The sequence below is a fragment of the Bombus pascuorum genome, chromosome 16 (genome assembly GCF_905332965.1).
Source record: "Bombus pascuorum chromosome 16, iyBomPasc1.1, whole genome shotgun sequence".
NCBI classification, from domain to species: Eukaryota; Metazoa; Arthropoda; class Insecta; order Hymenoptera; family Apidae; genus Bombus; species Bombus pascuorum.
In genome coordinates, this window is record NC_083503.1 from 1,817,676 (window position 1) to 1,830,134 (window position 12,459).

Sequence of the window (12,459 nt, forward strand, 5' to 3'; positions counted from 1 at the left end):
TGAGTTCGATGAAATGAGTAAATCTGTAGCCGGGTCTAAGATACACGTCGCGTCACGGTCGGTTGAACATCGAGCGATTCGTTTCGCGAGCGATTGATCGTCGGATGGAAAACTCTCGCAAACTCTACGACTCTACGATTTTTCTTCCCGTTACGACAGTTTCGTGCTAGATACTTTGATGACGATCGACTTCGTATTGTACGACGGTAGCGTGTTGATAATAATGGACACGAGTAGACGCGTGTCGGATTCAACTTCTTTGTTGCTTTAGCGCGCGATTAATTAGAAATTGCATTTGAAGGAAACGCGAGCGCGAGGTCCGTGGCGATGACGTAGATGAGGTGGGCGATCGTGACGAGATGAGTGAGAGTGATGACAATAACGAGAGGAGCGAAGATTATTGCGTGCATGTGCAGTGACCAGTGGTGTATACCTATGAAGGCTAGGCTTTAAGATCGTGAGCAAGATCCCCACGCGTGAACTATATATAATACAAATCGTGACAGACTTCCTAACCATTCCACAAGAAAGCTTGCGGGGAAGCGAGGAAAAATCGGCACGACGACGTCGCGAAGGCGTCCGAATTGAGCGACGCGATCCAACTCGCGATGGAATGTTCCATCGACTCTTTTCACGTGTTAATCATTTTTTTAACTCGAGTAATTCTTCGCTTTAAAACGCTGTTATAGTGAAACACGATTCGGCTGGTTTTATCGTAGACCGTTCGAAAAAATTCGATGGAAAAGGTCTGTAGGAAAAATTCCATCCGCTCGAGTGTGCTCTCGGTACCGAAGCTAACCCAGTTGCTGCTGCTTGATCATTCAAGTCGTCGAGAAGCAGACTGGGCTAGGGGGCGGGTTCAGGGTTGCAGGCCATAATCGAGAAACTGGATGGCAGTTGAGGAAGAGAAACTGGAAACTTTTCATCGTCGTGCCGATTTCCTCTCGTTTCCACCGCGTCGCGAGTCTCTCTCGACAAAAAAGATAAAGAAAAGAAACTAAACAGAAGATGGAAAGAAAGAGAAATATATATATATATATAGAAAGAGAGAGAGAGAGAGTGGAGCAGGGTACGTGAGTGGTTGGTGAAGAAAAGTTGGTGCTCTGGTGATCGCTCCTCGCTAAAAAGCTAAGTTTCGCGTGAGATTTAGCCAATTATATACGTATATATATATATATAGAATAATTATACAGGTGCGTATCAAGTGGCCGGGCGAATCAGCTTCAAAGAGAGCGCGCTTTACGGCTGCGAGCTCTCTGTTGTGCTTCATTCAATCTTTCTTGCTTTTTTCGTTATTAGATTCATTTTTTTTTCTTTACTTGCTTTTTTCTCAATTTTTCATTTCATTTTTTTTTTTTTTTTTGAAAGCTTTGGATACTGAGGCTTACCAGGTGGGACTCTGGGCTGGTGAAGGTAACCACGGCGCCGTGAAGTCGCCTTGCACTTATTGTCGCCGCAGCCTTCTTAACACCCGTTGTGTAGATCCAATTGCGTGAGTTCGGCCCGATTTTCGACCACGACCACGAAGGCGCGCAAGAGGCAACAACATTGAGAATCGATTTTAGAAATTTCGTCTGTTTTTGGACGGCTAGTCGAATTTCGGATTCTCCTCGACTCTTTGGTTCTCTCTTTTTTTTTTTTTTTCAACTTTATTCTCTATACGCTCGTTACCTTGGTCCATGCGACTCGTCTGGCTACGGGGGACAAGTTATATTCGTTCGAACGACAGACAGGCACACGGATCGAAAGAAAGTTGCGAATAATTAACGCGTCGCGACGCTCATAGGTTGTTAAGGAGGATAATCGTGGGAATGCGAAACGTTGACGAAAGGCGTTATTTCGATTATTCTCGAAATACCTAAAAAAAAATGCAGTCCTGGAAAAGAAGATCGATTAGTGATCGTTGAGTCTGCTGATGGTTTGCTTCGTCCTTCCGATGCTTCCTGATAAAATTGCGTTAGAATTAGGCTTCTAATCTAGTTGACTTAAATAGTAGCCTTAGTTAATTAATTAATTATCGCCTTAAAAGTCGCAGGGAATTATTCTATTAACAGAGTTCGCTTTGTACGATAATATTTCTCTCTGGGTAAAAGTTAAAGGCAATTTTTTAAAGGAAACGCAAAGTTTGAGGAACAAACTATTAAAAACCTTGCAATGTGACGAATTTATCTGTTCTCGAATGAAACCGGGCGCGGTGTATCGAACTGGAAATTGAAACCCGTTGAAACTAATATCCCAAAACGTTTTCCTGAAACATTTCCCAAGATCCTTCGCATTTCCCGAGATATTACACCGCTCTCAGTTATTAGCAGAACTCTCGAGTTGTAATTCGCACTTAAATATGTTCAGACACATGAAAAATCAAGCTTCTGTAATGCAAATAAATAAACACCAGGTATAATAAATAACGTCTGTACGTAACATAAGTATAAACAATGAAACTTTTATAAAGAAAATAAATCAGTAGCCACGTAATATAATAATGTTTCCATGTTGTTAGCAATTTCAAACATGAGATATATTGCCAATTGGACGGATTCGCTAATTCCACCATTTCCCTGCTTCTTCTTTCTTTCCAGATTTCCCGACTTTTCCACGCAACAGAAGCGAGGGTTGCTTTCTTGCAAACTTCATTTATCCTCAGTATCGACACGCGTTGTTCGATGCTTTCCGGCTGAGACTCGCGAAACAACAATTACCGCCGCATGACCGACTAACTTCGAATCGCTGCGGACCAGCTCGTTATCCGCGTCGCTGTAACCGACAACGAATTCGAAAAGAGAAGTGGAATATAGCGGGAATTTCACGGTATCGCGGATTTATTGGGCCGATTATTTCCAGATGCCAACGCGCGTTTGATTATCGGCCGACATTCGCATCGTTTCACGCGGCTTACAATGTCTGACGTATGTACGTTGAACGGCGAATAAATTACCGTGACTTTATGGCCTTAAAACGAATCACATCCTGCAATTCCGCTCATTGAATTTCGCGCGCGCGTTAATTCTGAATTAACCATGCCTTCCAATTTCCACATCGCCATTATGCTAATTTATCGTTGCAGTTGTACGCTTTCGTTTAAAATTCTATGTTTTTCGCAGCAGGCTTTTGCGAGACGATTATTCCGATCGGATACATGATCTGCGTTTAACGCAAAAATCTATCAATTTATGTGTATCGCGCGATGACCAACAGTTGGTTAATTTTATTCTTCGCTCTAAGTGCGGCGGACAGTGCAATTCCGTTTTACAGTCGCAACAACTTCGTAATACATTAGTTGCATCAGGGGATCGAATGCTATGAGTATGATGCGGGTTTTTGTTAAAGTACAAGACGATAGAAATGATTTTAATAATGAAAGTAATTAATAACGAAGAGAATAGCTTTGTTAGTGAAGACCATTAGTGATGATCAAATGCTAGGATGTTGATGAATTTATGGCAAATTTTAATGCACCAAAGTATGCAGGTAATACTAAAAAATGTACATATTCTTAAGCGATATAAATTTACATAAACGTTCACAGACTGGCAATGAAAAGTCACAAATATTCGCTTTTGTGTATACGAGACGATAGAAATGATTTTAATAATGAAAGTAATTAATAACGAAGAGAATAGCTTTGTTAGTGAAGACCATTAGTGATGATCAAATGCTAGGATGTTTATGAATTTATGGCAAATTTTAATGCACCAAAGTATAAACGTTCACAGACTGGCAATGAAAAGTCAAATGTTCGCTTTTGCGTATACAAGACGATAGAAATGATTTTAATAATGAAAGTAATTAATAACAAAGAGAATAGTTTTATAAGTGAAGGACATTAGTAACGATTACTAGGATGTTTATGAATTTATGGAAAATTTCAATGCACCATAGTATGCAAGTAATACTAAAAAATGTACACATTGTTAAGGGATATAAATTTACATAAAGGTTCATAGACTGGGAATGGAAAGTCACAAGTATTCGTATATCAATACTTTTACGTATATCAAGGAATTTCCATAAATAATTTTTCAAGAATATTCCAAGGTATCGATAATTCAAGTTAGTGATACGTCGATAAAAATCGGAAGATATATTTGCTCAAGCAAGTTACAAGAAAATTACTGAGGACGATATATCAAACACTTTCTTCCACAGAGAACAAAATATTGCGATGAAATCGACGAGGGTAAATTATGACCCGCCGTGAATCTTCCTAAAAGATAGTAATACTTAGAGACTAAAGTATGTCAGCGGAGTAATATTTCGTAAATCGGAGGACGGTTTTGTATTTCAGTGAATTTCGAAAATTTACACGTTAATTAAAAGGAAATTATACAACGATTACCCCGCACTTTGGCTCAGCGTTTTAATATTATCACGTAAATGCAATGCCGCCGATTTTAATTCTTATTGTGCCGTATCGCTGTTTCATATCGCGATTACTTTAACAATTAGCAAAATCTTCGGCCTGGAAAACGTTCGTTCGATGTATGTAGACCCGTTATGAATTCACGATAACACGAGAATCAAAGAGCAACGAGAAGATCGTGAATTGCTATTATAGTGCGATGAATAAAGAATTATCACGGATAAACGAACGTAACAAATAATAAAGGATAATCACGATGCACGCGTAATTGAATATTAAAAATCAATACGCCGTGGAAATAAAATGTAATCGTGGAATTCGATTTGGGAATTCAGATGATAATTTAAGCCGACTAAAATCGTTATACGTATCGTAATTACATTTTATTTATTTCGCCAGATTTTAAGCATTTTTATTGAATTTCCATGCTAGTGACAGTGTCTCGTTATAATTGTCACTATATTTATTAATCATTATCATTCACGAGGTTATAATTTTGTCGATACTCGTAACCAGACTATGGACGTTTATGCGATTACGAAAAAGATTGAAATATGCAAAAATGCAAAATATCCAAAATAAAATACTATTTCTAGCAAAATACAAAACAATGATTAAGCTCTATTTATTCGACGAAATAGTAGAACATCAGCAGCTACCGATAACATTAATTAAATTGTACGATTAATTAATTAGACAATTATACAAAAATATCCACAAACCATGTAATTTTTCATCGTCACAACGAAAAAAGTCATAGTCCTTTAATTCAGCTTTAATTCGGAAAAACCTCGATCGAAGTGCATCCACTCAAATACCCCGGAAAATCAATTCCCTCAAGCCTATTCATATTTTGCAATAACAATATTTTGTAGTAAGTTCATTTCGTGTGTCATTCGTTTTTAAACTCCTTGAACGATGCCTCCAACGACGTTCATATAACACTTTGTTCTTATCTTGACCGATAGAAGAACAAATTGAGATACCCTGTACATGTAAATAATATAATGTACGTAATATACAGAGTGTCAAACTTAATTCGACTACAGTACGAGGTTTTAATCTACAGGCAGAAAGAAGAAAAAATGTTGTAGGAATTTGAGTAATAAACAGATATTGTTATTATGATCGCGCTGTACCAAGCCCGTTCGCAATTATTTTTTGATTCGTCATTAAATCTCGATGAGACTCGAGTACGCTCATTTCTGTGCAATCTAGTCGAGACATTAATTTACTTTAATACCAGGGCCGGGTTTATGATTCGATTCCATTGTCGCGGCCGAACCAACGATCTCCGAGCAGAAATTCCGCAATTATCGATTGGTCGGTACCGGTCGTGTATTATTTCGCGCGATAATTCCATTTTCGGTATGTTTAATGCCGAAATGACGACCACGCGAGCGTTTTAACGCGAGCTCCCCCCCCTCCGCCCTTTAATTTATCGCTGCGCGGCTCGATGATTGACGAACATTCATCTTCGTTCGCGTTATTCGCCTGATTTATGCCTCGACTCACAAAGAGAAACACTTTCAAATTAGCCGACATTCGAGACTTTTCCGGATTCGATACTGTATCTGGATCGTGGAACTATGTGCGTTTGAATGAAATGAGAAACCACGAGAGATGAAAGCAGAAACCGTTTTTTGAAATTGATACTAATTTTACAAGCTCGGTCAAATAACCGGCATCGGAATTTAATTTGAAGCTGTACATTCATCGGTGTTTCTTTGTTCGTTCAATTTTCTGGGAATTTCTATATTATCCGATTGATCAATCGTTCGATTTTTCTTGATAGAAGAATTTACGTAAAGTTAGAAGTTAAACAATGGAAGTGAGGTGTACATGTTTTTGTTTGGTGTTGTCTGGCCGGGATAGTGTGGTAATAGTGCGCTACTGCTCGTGTGTATAGTGAGACAGGTTCTGCTGCGAGCTATAAAAGATATCGCTGCTGGGATACTGCTATATTTTGGAAATAGAAATATTTTACTAATCGTGGAAAAAAATCGCAATCCGGTCGTCGGGATTTGAACCCGCGTCCCGAACGTTCGTAACCTAAGGCGCTAATCACCGTGCTGCCGTCGTCAGACAGCATTTGGTATCAAGTGGTGGTATTTTGCTGACTACAAGATCATTGTTAGAATATACAGGATGTCCCAGTTTTCCAGCTGGACGTTGTCGGTATATTGTGCAGGAAGAAACGTCATATAAACGTAGATGATTGGAAGCATCGTTAACAAGTTATGACAAGAAAGAATGATATACGAAACGAGTGGCAGCGTGCGTTACTGCGGTGCAAGGTATGAACAGGTGAGGAATACTTACACCTGGTAGCAGTCGGCGGATATCGCACTATTTCTACAACTCCAATTACAACTGTTGTTTCAAAATGTTCATCGTTCCTGTTAGTACAAGATTAGCAACGGCGAGAGATTGAATTTATTATTCTTCCCAGGCTCTCGTTTATTTTACCCGTTGAAATTGGCCTTCTGACTACTAGCAGATGCAAATATTTTTCGTCTATTCGTATCTTGCAATAAGTTCATTTCGTATATCGTTCGTTTTTGAACTCGTCGTACGATGCTTCCAATGATGAAGTTCATATAACATTTTGCTCTTATCTTGACCGATAGAAGAACAAATTGAGACACCCTGTACATGTGAATAATATAATGTACGTAATATACAGAGTGTCTCAAACTTAATCGGCTACAGTACGAGGTTTTAATCTACAGACAGAAAGAAGAAGAAATGTTGTAGAAGAAATGTTGTTGAAGAAAGAAGTCACTGTATTATCGTGTCAGCGTAATTGCATACTTTTTAGCATGTTGCAACAACTGCGCGTGGTTGATAGTTATAAAATATAATAATATAATAAAGCGATTATCTAGTACTTTTAATTCCACGTTGTTGCGCTCGGATGCAAGCGCTTTACATCGACCAACGGTGGAATTTTGCTGAGCCTCGATAACTGCGTCGTTACCCGCTTCGTGCTTACAATATTTACAACTCTGCAACTGAGCGCTCATTCGCAGACTTTGCTTAACATTTTCTTCGTCTTTCCATCTGTAGATTAAGTTCCCGCGATTTCGGACACCGCGTATATTATATGTTACATCAAGCAATAAATACGGATAAATATGTGCTTCAAACGGATAATGTTCGACAATGTACACGTAGCGCGAGTATGCACAGTTTAGCATTAAAATATATCAAAAACTCGATGCAAGGATATGTTGCATTTTATATATTTTTATATATTATAATATGTTTTATTATAATAAATTGCAACTGATAGCGTCACGACTGTCCTGTAGAAATTCATTAATAGGTAAAATAAAGGTTGCTAGTAATTTAACTGCAAGTAGCAGAATACAGAAGAATTGAAAAAACGCGAACCAGTAGAATTTATTATACAAGGTGAGCGTGTTATTTAAGAACTAAATTCCTGTCTACGAGACTGATCCCTTTGGCTTGTGAAATTTCCCCTTATTTACGTACGAAGTAACCTGTGGGTAGGAAACGTCGCACGAACACAAATTACTTGAACGCCATTAACTAAATGTTAATTACATTATCTGTTACGGATGGCCCTAATTAAATTCGCTGAAACGATAAATACTTGGTATCGTTACGTCACGATTAATCGACCGTGATAAATGGACGATCAACAGCGAAACCAATTAATCTTGAATCTCTCTTCCAAGCTATTTCTAGTCGCCATAAATTTCTAGCACGCCTAATGGCTATAATACATTAATTATTTCGTTAAATATGTTAATTCATAGGAAGAACCGTGCCAGTCAGATTTATCATTCGCGCACTCGCTGCTGAATCATCGTCGTCACGAGCTTCGAATATTTTACTTTACAACGATGAAGTAAAGCTTCCCACCCCCACCCCCCTGCGTAATAATTAAATTTACCAGGAAAGTAAAACCAGCACAAAGTAAATGTAATTTAGTTGGACCATCGATGTCGAAAAATCACGCCAAGTAAAATAATAAATGAAACAAAGTGAAAGTTAAAGTAAGCGAAACGAGAGCAATCGAAGTAAAGTTCAAAGTTTAAACAGTAGATTAATAAACTAATAACACTGAATATAAATAACCAATATAATAATAATTCCGAGTATAAATAATTAACAATACTGAAACAACTCTACGTTTCTTAATTGCGTCCGCGCAGAAAGCTCGCCATATGCAAATACGATAACCCTTCAACAATATCGCACGTTTTACCGCCGAACGGAGCGATAAATTCGACGAAGAAGATTCGACCGATAGAAACGATTAATCAACGCCGTACCTCGTTACGCTTTTATTAACAGATATCCAAAGAAGAAGATACGCGGATAAATCAGTTTGCCTGTTTCGTGCTGAGCAGACGATAAATGAAAATGTTGGTGGTGCGATAAAACGAACGTGAATCGTTGAATTACCGCGACTCATATTGGCGAGATACGGGAGCCGCGGTAAAAAAAAAAAAAAAAAAAGAAAATAAAAAAAAGACAAAAACTACGTATATTATCGATTAGTAAAATACGAACGATCGCCACGGACATGAATTCAGCCCGTGATGCCTCGTGTCCTTCCCTTTTCCCTTTCTTCCCGGGCACCTTCACCCCATGGCGACCGCCTGCTTTTTTTATCGCGTCCTGTTTCTCTATTCTCGCTCGTCCCACGGGTTTTCCGTTTCCTCAACTTCCTGTGTTTATTTTGTCCCTGCGAACGACCTCGTGCGTGTTTTTCACGATTTGTTTTTGATTTACAGTGGCATTAACGCGTAACTTTTTCGGACAATGCCCGCGCCGGAGTTTCAACGAAGCCGAGAGCGACGCGAACTTTCGTCGACCCGATGTAACGTCAGGCAAAAACGTGATAAATTCCATCTCTGTGAATTTTCTAATTTCGACAGCACTCGGTTTGTGAGTCGTTGAGAAGGTACATTCTGCCAGTAGAAGCTACGGAATTTGGGGTTTAGGTATGGAACGATAGCGTTCACGATTATAGCAGGCTGCTTTGTTAGTATACTTTTATCAGGTTGTCCGAAAAATTCCTACACTTTTTCAAAGTTGTAATATTTTTTCTTATAAAAAATACAAACAAAGTTACGAAGAAACTAAACTATTTAAGGCGCATTTTTGTTTGTTGATACTTGAAAATGGCAATTATTTTCCTCTTTCCATATCTTCCGCGAGTATATTTTGTGCGTTGTATATTGAAACGTCTTGAAATTTCAATAGCAAATGAATTATAAAATCTACTAATTAAGACATTTCTATTTATAGCGCATTTTTGTTGTTACTTGAAAATGGCAATTATTTTCCTGCGCCACCCTCTTTCCACATCTTTCGCGAGTATATCTTGTGCGTTGTATATTGAAACGTCTTGAAATTTCTGTAGCAAATGAATTATAAAATCTACCGATTAAGACATTTTTGTTTAAAGCGCATTTTTGTTGTTACTTGAAAATGGCAATTATTTTCCTGCGCCACCCTCTTTCCATATCTTTCGCGAGTATATTTTGTGCGTTGTATATTGAAACGTCTTGAAATTTCAATAGCAAATGAATTATAAAATCTACTAATTAATACATTTCTATTTAAAGCGCATTTTTGTTGTTACTTGAAAATGGCAATTATTTTCCTCTTTCCATATCTTTCGCGAGTATATCTTGTGCGTTGTATATTGAAACGTCTTGAAATTTCTATAGCAAATGAATTATAAAATCTACTAATTAAGACATTTCTATTTAAAGCGCATTTTTGTTGTTACTTGAAAATGGCAATTATTTTCCTTGCGTCACCCTCTTTCCATATCTTTCGCGAGTATATTTTGTGCGTTGTATATTGAAACGTCTTGAAATTTCAATAGCAAATGAATTATAAAATCTACCGATTAAGACATTTCTATTTAAAGCGCATTTTTGTTGTTACTTGAAAATGGCAATTATTTTCCTGCGCCACCATCTTTCCATATCTTTCACGAGTATATCTTGTGCGTTGTATATTGAAATATCTTGAAATTTCTGTAGCAAATGAATTATAAAATCTACTAATTAAGACATTTCTATTTAAAGCGCATTTTTGTTGTTACTTGAAAATGGCAATTATTTTCCTGCGCCACCCTCTTTCCATATCTTTCGCGAGTATATCTTGTGCGTTGTATATTGAAACGTCTTGAAATTTCAATAGCAAATGAATTATAAAATCTACCGATTAAGATATTTCTTCAAAAAAAGGGAACCTCCAGAGAGAAGGCGGAGTTTCTCATTGAAGAAAATCGTGAGATTTCCTTCGCGATCGTTTACTCAACGAATCCAGCTAATTTCGTATTCGTTGGAAATCACCGGAGCCATTTGCACTTTTCCTTCGCATCGAGATTCTATTCCCTTGCAGGATTCTCCGCCGAAAAAGATTTTAGTACTCGCGAGCGAAAGAACGACGTGGCATAGAGGCCACGAGAGAGGGGAGACAGAGCAATGTAACGAATCGCTGTTGATTCTACGGTCCTTCTTCGGCAATAAGGTCCCATTGCGAATGAATTAGCATCATCAAGATAGTAAAGTCTCCTTACAGTGAATTCAGGCTGGCAATTTAGCCAGCTACATCGTCGAGCACGTCCCCGGAGAATAAATCCCCTCGAGATCCTTCCATAGGATAACTTTCACTCCGTCCCTTATAAGATTTTATAGGATACTTTTGTAAGATAAGTTTAACGAGCTAAATCGTGCCGCTCCTTTCGGTTTTATGAACGAAATATGCAGCGGTTGGTATTAAAAATGAAAATTCTTGCGATAATTGAACGACGAAGAAAGAAAACATTAGACTTGCGCGTGTGAAATTCTACGTGCAAGTTTGAAGGGGAAAAATGGTAGATTCTTCGTGTCTTTTCAATTTAGACGTTGCTATCCTCTGTAATGTCTATAATTTAATTTTCCATCTGATAATTTTCTTCTTAATCTTTCTACTGATAAAAATCTAGGAAAATTCCTCTAGCAATTTCTGTTAATAAAATTCAATATTCGCAGTAATTACCGGCAATAATTTTCCCCAATAGAATTCTAATAATAACAATGAATCAAAATAACAATTTTCATTTACAAAATTCCTGTAACTTTGAAAAACAATTTCTGCTAATAAAATTCTATACTCGTAGCAATTGCTACCAATGCTCTTCCTTAATAAAACCATAATAATAACAATTATGCTAATCTCTCCTAGTAATTTCCATTACTAGAATTCTATACTTGAATTAATTTCTTAAACCAACTTCTCTTGATAAAATTCTCCTCCGCTTAATAATTATGTCGCACATTCTCCGCTGCGTATCTCGTGGCTGAATCGCGAAACCGATTTAAACTCTTCCAAGCGGCACTGTCGTTCGTTTCCAATTCCAGCCGATTATTCAAATTGCCCGAAATCGATGCGATCTTCGTTCTAACAATTTTACGAGGCAGCTTCTAACCTGATAAAATAAACGATTACGGACAGGTACAATAAACAGTCCGCAAGAATGTACATGGACGAGCTCGTTTTCGTACGATTTAAAAGCGAATTATTATTTTAATATTCTCGTTACCAAACATTCCGGTACTGAACATTCTTCATTATTGTTATTATTAAAGTTGTTACTATATAATTTTCACGATCTGTAAATATAAAAATATTCTACTACGTATTTTGTAAAGTCAGCTTGACTGGCTCTGGTGGAGGTAGCTACGTCTCAAATGCTTCCTGAAAGATGCGCCATCGCCGGTGGAGTCTGAACAAGAGGCGGAGGAATTGCGGCAAAGTTTCGTCGAGATTTTCGAATTATTTCGAGCGCGACATTTTCGCGAACGTTTTCGAGGACGTCACGTAAGCGACGGTCGTTGGAACAACTCGAGGCTCGCGCGATTTCGTGACTGATTGTGCCGGCAGTCTATGCGAAACGCGTGCACAGAAATATGGATAGAAATATGCGCGCCGCATACATCGGCCTCTCGTCTTCCGCGAGAATTCCAATTTTGATGAATATTATCGGGCTGTCGCGGAATTGTTTAACAATGTAGCTACCAAGCCGGTCGGAATGGCTGATATCACAATCTCTATTTTTATGT

At 38.1% G+C, this 12,459-nt stretch overlaps 1 protein-coding gene across 10 annotated transcripts in view; it reads right to left on the minus strand.

Annotated features, from left to right (window-relative positions):
* The window catches only part of LOC132915224 (neurexin 1), a 622,298-nt gene that overhangs the window by 186,814 nt on the left and 423,025 nt on the right, over positions 1-12,459 (minus strand). For 5 of the 10 annotated variants that reach the window (XM_060974982.1, XM_060974981.1, XM_060974980.1 and 2 more), the window contains one exon: positions 1,389-1,463. The exons of 4 other annotated variants lie outside the window; for them this stretch is intronic. In XM_060974982.1, the coding sequence (XP_060830965.1) occupies positions 1,389-1,463 (75 nt within the window). The remainder of the gene's footprint in view (positions 1-1,388; positions 1,464-12,459) is intronic. One more of the 10 variants, XM_060974977.1, reaches the window with a different exon arrangement.